Here is a 7,500-nt window from a genome sequence, read left to right on the forward strand (position 1 = left end):
GGTGAAACGTGGGCTCAAAACTCTAGTAATGTTCACACAAATCTTCTGATGAGATGAAGCAGAAGGCACTGCAGACAGTAAAAAAAAAAAAAATCTTACCATCATGTAATAAACAAAATATATCTTACTAACGTATTAATTGATCATCTATTTAATAAAGAACCATCTGCCTTCCTTTTTCCAAACTTTAAGTACTGTAAGGGATGTACTCAATATTCCATCATATATATATATATATATATATATATATATATATATATATATATATATATATATATATATATATATATATATATATATATATATATATATATATATATATATGCATACTTGAATAAGTGCTATAATTGTAGCCGTCTCCATACACAAAAAATAGACATAAATAAATAAATAATTAATTAAATGTAATAAGTGAATAATCAGGATTTTGTCTGCGTCTTGACGTATTCCATATCTCCAATTAGTAAATTAATATCACATTGTAAGAAACCTCTTATTTTACAACTAGACTACGGCTAGTGGTCTAATTATTATTATTATTATTATTATTATTATTATTATTATTATTATTATTATTATTATTATTTGTATTGTTATTATTACTATTATTATTATTATTATTATTATTTATTATTATCATTATTGTTATTATTATTATTATTATTATTATTATTATTATTATTATTATTATTATTATTATTATTATTATTATTGTTGTTATAATTATTATTAACGTCATTATTTTTTTATTGTTGGTATTATTGTTATTATTATTATAATTATTATTATTATTATTATTATTATTATTATTATTATTTATCTGTTTACTAATTTATGCATATAAGGTTACGAAAGTCAGTAGCTGATCACTAACCATTGTGTGTGTGTGTGTGTGTGTGTGTGTGTGTGTGTGTTTCTTGTATTCCTATCTTCAACAGTATTAGTAAGATTCGTCTCTGCGCGCGCTTCTGTGTGTGTGTGTGAGAGAGAGAGAGAGAGAGAGAGAGAGAGAGAGAGAGTCACGATTGATTAAATAAAAACAAAAAAATAATTTTTTTCAAGTCTTGTCAACAACCTCACCTGAAGGGCGCCACGTCCCCTACCAACTACCAACACTCCTGTCCTATCCTGACAGATGCCAGTAAAATAAAATATGTGATGAGATCCAAGTGACAAAATATGTCATGAAATTTGTTTCGAGATTTAATTATAATACAAAACACCCACATGGCCAAAAGATTTTAATGTCGCCTACAATTGCGCAACTTGAAGTTACCATTAAACTTATGTTAGAATATTTGTCATTATGAATACCAAGACACCCAAGTAAAATACTTAAAACCAAGGAAGATAATTTATGATATTTTTTGTTAGTCTCTCTCTCTCTCTCTCTCTCTCTCTCTCTCTCTCTCTCTCTCTCTCTCTCTCTCTCTCTCTCTCTCTCTCTCTCTCTCTCTCTCTCTCTCTCTCTCTCTCTCTCTCTCTCTCTCTCTCTCTCTCCTTACTGGTAAGAGCATGAGATGGGCGGTGTTAAACAGAGAATTCTTGTTTATAATTAGTGGTGCATTTGGCTCAGCCAGTGATATCTGAGGGACAGTGACCTCACCTGTGCGTGGGGGCGGGGTCATGCGGCCTAAGTCTGTTCACAAGGAGACATGCTTCTCGCCAGACCTCATTATCTCCTCTCAACTGTGGCTGGGTAAAGGTGAGACGACAATGATCTCTCCTGTTGACTCTGGACCTGCAGCCATCGAGAGTCTGGTGACGCCGCCATCAACGAACACTCGTCACTCTCCGACTGCGTGTGACGCTGAAGTCTTCAAACCAACGATGTCAGAACAACCTGCCTCCTTGCGCCCTCACCCGAACGAAGACGCAGCTGTTGGAAGCAAGACACGGAGGAGGCGCCGAGGCAAGCGAGCTGGACGAGGCCCGTCCCAGGACACAGCTGACACACCCGCACACCAGGAGCCGTACAACTCGCTGTCCTCGGAGGGCACCGCCACACCCTCTCCCCAAGGGTCATGCAACTCGCTGCCAGAGTCGCTGTCTCCAGAGGTCACTGCCACATCCAGCCCCGAGGAGCCGTATGACCCACTGCGAGATGTGGAACCTCCAGAGACCATCCCTAGATATGCCTCGGAAATGTGGCGAAGTCAGATGCCTGAGAAGGTGGCCCGTGATCCTTTTGTCAGTGGATGGTTTGACGCGAAGGTGAATGGCATGCTGGACACCACGCCCATCACCCCTTGGAGCTTGTTCCATCGCGGCGCCCTCATCAACATCGTGGATGAGAAGGAGACATACGCTGACGCAGCTCTTGTCCTGGAGCACATACTGCGCCTGGAGGTGCGCGAGGGGACGCTGCGCCTGGTGGAGTATTACAACAGCGACGTGGACAAAGCAGGAAGAGACACGGAGAAGATTGCTAGAGAATTTGTCAAGATAGATGTCTCATCTGCCACCGCTGCTCCCGACAACCCGCGTCCCCAGGAGTCAGGTGCTGCACGTCGCTATCGTCATGCCCCAAGGTCAGTTGTGTAGCACTAGCCTAAGATACAGCTCGACGCCTCTAACACTTGTTGAATAAATGTGGCCTCTAATTCATAGACAAACTAATTAATTGAGTATTTTTCCCCAGGCTCTTTGGCTGCTCCATCTGTTACGCCCACCTTCCGTCACGCCGCAGTCTGGAGAAGCACTTCCTGACACACGACGACAAGGACGACATTAAGCTGGCAGTGTGCGCAGCGTGTGGCTTTCCAGCGGCCCATACCACCATGTTGGAGTGGCACGTGTTCGTGTTCCACCAAGACGTCGGCAGAATGCTCGTCAGCCGTCGCTGGCAGCGTCTCCGTCACAAGGACCACAGCGGATGCTCGTTTTGCTGGAACCCGGACTCTGGCGTGCCGGACGTCACGAGCCTGCCTTCCCAGAAGACTTTACTTCCTGCAAAGCCTGCTGGTCTCCCGCCCGAGTGACGGCACGCTGACCTCAAGAGTATTTGCTTGTATGCAACTTTGTAAGTAGGATTTGATCTTGGCTTGTTATCTTGCACTTGTAGCTTTTGTATTAATAGAATAAAATTTAAATTGTTTTGTCGTTCTGTTTCTCTTTCCATGTGTTGCCTTTACTTGCAGACTTAAAGAGCTCTTTGATAAGGCATGTTTGGAGACTTGATCGTTTAGGTAGATAAGGAAATTACAAGAAAAAAAAACTTTGTATGAAGTAGATAAAGGTAATGTTAGTAAGAAGTTACTGCTATAGTGGATTATCTGCAGAATTCGCTTACACAAGAGACAAACACTGATCTCAAGCTGCACTGAAAAAAATAACTTCAGAGAAGGAGTTACGAAGAAAAAGAAGAACGGACAGAGAGATAGGGGTACATGAATTTAGCTAGGAAGGCAGTGACTACCTCAATGTGGGAGAAAATGATTGAAGGAAACATACAGCGGAGAAGGATGAATGGGGAATGGAAGCAAGTCTTGAAAGGATGGGAAGAATGAAGGAAGAAAAACGAATTAAGAGTAGTACCATGACATTGAAATATAAATCAAGAATGCAGAGACGAGGTGTAAATAATAGTCAGCAGTAGGAAGGGCAGACAGATATGGATAGAAAAGATAAATATTGTTGGTGATGAAGTGGGAAAGGTAGACAGGAGATATCTAAATGAGTAAAAGCAGTGAGAAGCTTCCGTTCTGCAGCAGAGCCATAAAGCGTGCTAGTGTGTGTGTGTGTGTGTGTGTGTGTGTGTGTGTGTGTGTGTTTAAGAGCATACGCAATCAAGATTAGTTTTAAATTTTTAAAGACATTTGTGCCAGACGATTGCTTCCAAATATAACTTTTCATGGATTTTTTTTGCAGAATAAAATTTGCAATAGGAGGAAAAATCAACCGATGTTTCACCAATACCATTTAATATCTCCTTTTTCTTATTTTATTTTTATTTTATTTTATTTCCTTGCTAGAAAGTGTTTTGTAGAGGCGATGTCCAGTACGGGACAGATTTATATCGTGTTAGAGCGGAGAGGAAAGAGGAAAAACGGACGAGCACACACACACACACACACACACACACACACACACACACACACACACACACACACACACACACGACTGCTTTTATAATATACGCAGATTACACAAGTGTTGCGTTACCCAACACGAGGGAGGCGGCTGATTGTGGCGGTAATCATCACCCTCTTGTTGTGACTGAGCACCATCACCCCCACCACCTCCCACGCGTACACACACACACACACACACACACACACACACACACACACACACACACACACACACACACACACACACACACACACACACTCTCTCTCTCTCTCTCTCTCTCTCTCTCTCTCTCTCTCTCTCTCTCTCTCTCTCTCTCTCTCTCTCTCTCTCTCTCTCTCTCTCTCTCTCTCTCTCTCTATGGAAGTACCACAGACCTCAGGTGCCGCTGCTGGAATTGAATTTCTGTTCTCTCGCCTCCGGGCGGCCTCCTGAGGCATTTCTCCTCCCGTTGTTGAGTAGAAGCGTTCCCGTACGCCACCACCGCCTCTTCCATTCGTCCTGCATCGTTACTTTCACTCTCATCCGCGCATCATTTGTGGCTAAAATGCTTTCCACTCGGTAAACTTAACGCACCGACAAGCCTTCTCGTCTCCTCTAACTCTTCCCCTCGCCTTCCCATCCCATCCACGCCCTTACATCACTCTCACCTCACACTCCCTTTCCCACCAGCCTTCCTCCCATACGCCATTCAGTCTCCTCCTTGCCCTCAGACCCTCCAGTCCCTCAGGCATTCTGGTTCCCCGTTTCCTTCCACTTCCCTCCCGTCGGCACCTTCGCAGTAAGGCTGGCGATGAACAAACCTGGATTCTGAAAGGGTTTCGTCAAGAACCACTATTCGTCCAGGCATTCTAGTCTCCCCTGCCCTAGGAGCCTTTCAGTCCCTCCAGGCCCTCAAGTCACCCCCCATAGGCCCGTATCCTTTCCTACGCCTCCGTATTTCATCTGGAATCTCTCAGCCCCTTCAGGCCTCTGCTACGTTGGTCCCCCTGGTTCGTGTTACCTATCCGCCACTGCAGGCCCACATGACGCCGCATCACCCTAGAATAACTCCACAATCCTTCAAGGCGTCCCCAGGTGGCCGTATTTTCATTTCCCGGACGCAGCCGAAGTGGCAGGATGTCCCTAGTGCCTCTCTCAACCACAGGCCTTACCTCTCTCTCTCTCTCTCTCTCTCTCTCTCTCTCTCTCTCTCTCTCTCTCTCTCTCTCTCTCTCTCTCTCTCTCTCTCTCTCTCTCTCTCTCTCTCTCTCTCTCTCTCTCTCTCTCTCTCTCTCTCTCTCTCTCTCTCTCTCTCTCTCTCTCTCTCTCTCTCTCCTTACCTTTCCTTGTTTCCTTCTCCTCCCCCATCCTCCTCCTCCTCCTCCTCCTCCTCCTCCTCCTCCTCCTCCTCCTCCTCCTTGTCCTCCTCAAGTTCTCCCCCCCCCCTCTCTCTCTCTCTCTCTCTCTCTCTCTCTCTCTCTCTCTCTCTCTCTCTCTCTCTCTCTCTCTCTCTCTCTCTCTCTCTCTCTCTCTCTCTCTCTCTCTCTCTCTCTCTCTCCACAGCAAGACTCTTCAAGAACTTATCCAATAACAGACTTGTAAAGGTTTATGAAAAGAAAAAAAACAAAGAAAAAAACAAAAATAAAGTGAAGCAGTGGCATAAGCAATACAAAATGGACAGGAAATGGATTGCCCAGATTCCCCTCCTCTTCTCTCTCCTCCTCTTCCTCCTCCTCTTGCTCTTCATCCTCTTCTCTCCCAGTCCTCTTTTATCCCTCCTCTTCCTTTCCGTAATTTGTTTCCTTGTGTCTTTATGTACCTTCATCTTCCCAAATTCCACTTTCCCTTACTCCATCTCCCTCCTTCTCCTCCTCCTCCTCCTCCTCCTCCTCCTCCTCCTCCTCCTCCTCCTCTTCTCTCCGGTGCACGAGTTGGGATGACGGATGGCCAGGAAAAGAAAAAAAGGAAAGAAAAAAAAAGATTGAAACTTGGAATGAAATGAAGAGGAACGTCGTTTTCTGTGTGTGTGTGTGTGTGTGTGTGTGTGTGTGTGTGTCTTGAAATTGTGATACTGATGAAAAAAATTGTGGAGCTAATAAACTGATCCTCCTCCTCCTCCTCCTCCCTCTCCTCCTCCTCCTCCTCCTCCTCCTCCTCCTCCTTCTCCTCCTTCTCCTCCTCCTCCTCCTCCTCTTCCTCCTCCTCCTTCTCCTTCTCCTCCTCCTCCTCCTCCTCCATCTCCTTTCTCTCTCTCCTCCCCAATCTCCTTTATTATATTTTCCCTTCCTGCTTCCCTCCCTTCAGTTCTCCTCTGCACTCCTGAATACAGTAGCGGCGGGTCGTCACGGCAAGGCGGTGACTCTGCCTGGTGAAGACTGTGTAGAGTGAAGGTGTCATTGGGAAGGTGGCGTGTGGCTCCCTTGGTTACTTTGATTGGTTACTTGCTATTGGATCATGAGTGAGGAACGTTTAGTTATAGACGCTTAAACTCAACGAACCTACCTACCTACCTGCACGCACACACACACACACACACACACACAGCTCAACCCACTTATGTACCAAGTTGTCCATTAATTTTATTCTTTAAGCTAGACTGACAGATAGGAAAAAAATAAACCTACCAAGCATAACATATACAAATAAACACATACATAGACGGATACTACGTCATTAATTTTCCCACCCATTTTGTACTCACTCACGCATTCACGGACTCAAACTTCGAGCCACCCATTAACCCAGAGCCACCAAGTAAGGCAGTAAATTACAAAGCCAGTCAGCCACTCGGTTACGAATAAAGCATGAAACTCAGCACTTGATGTGATTAGAAAGCCGTCAGCAAATCAGTGAAAGCCAAATGTAGCCAGTCAAGTAATAAAATATAAAAACGGTCAGTGTTGCAGTCACGTAGTTTGTGGATATGTTTTGTCTACCAATTGAAGAATTTACCCAGCCAGCCGATGAATAGTGTAGATAGATTATTGACCACACAAAGTATACAAGAACATCAAACGTGCATTTCGTGAGTCGCTAAGGCCCCAGACAAACAATGAAAAAATAATGTGACAGTTCAAAGGCTGACCTACTAATTCTATTCGGTGGTAGTGTAGTCTAGAGTCCACCTCCGCTGCTTCACGACCCGCCTGGCTGTTCACACGCAGGAGTCAGGCGAGTCGCAAGTTTTCCCAGCGCATCAGTTACCGCGCTGTGAGCATCTAAAGGCACCAGTAGTTAGTGCAGGAGCGTGGAGCTGCTGTTTATTTTGCCCTGTGCCCTTAATGCCAGCTGGCGCGTGTCTGTTGATCTTGCTGGTGGCAGTGCTGGTGGTGGTAGTGGTGGTGGTGGTAGTGGTGAGAAAGGAACATTAATGTGTTTTATTAATATTATTATTTTTATTATCATTATTGTTATTATTATTATTATTATTGTTATTATTATTATTAT

The 7,500-nt window shown here is 44.3% G+C and overlaps 2 protein-coding genes across 3 annotated transcripts in view; both read left to right on the plus strand.

Annotated features, from left to right (window-relative positions):
* The window catches only part of LOC135100503 (uncharacterized), a 95,786-nt gene that overhangs the window by 34,237 nt on the left and 54,049 nt on the right, over window positions 1-7,500 (plus strand). The window lies entirely within an intron of this gene.
* LOC135100294 (uncharacterized) lies at window positions 1,531-3,038 on the plus strand. Its single transcript, XM_064003146.1, has 2 exons — window positions 1,531-2,531; window positions 2,642-3,038. The coding sequence occupies exons 1-2, from the start codon at window positions 1,627-1,629 to the stop codon at window positions 2,979-2,981; spliced, it is 1,245 nt and encodes a 414-aa protein (XP_063859216.1). The 5' UTR covers window positions 1,531-1,626; the 3' UTR covers window positions 2,982-3,038.

The sequence above is a fragment of the Scylla paramamosain genome, chromosome 5 (genome assembly GCF_035594125.1).
Source record: "Scylla paramamosain isolate STU-SP2022 chromosome 5, ASM3559412v1, whole genome shotgun sequence".
Lineage (NCBI taxonomy): Eukaryota > Metazoa > Arthropoda > Malacostraca > Decapoda > Portunidae > Scylla > Scylla paramamosain.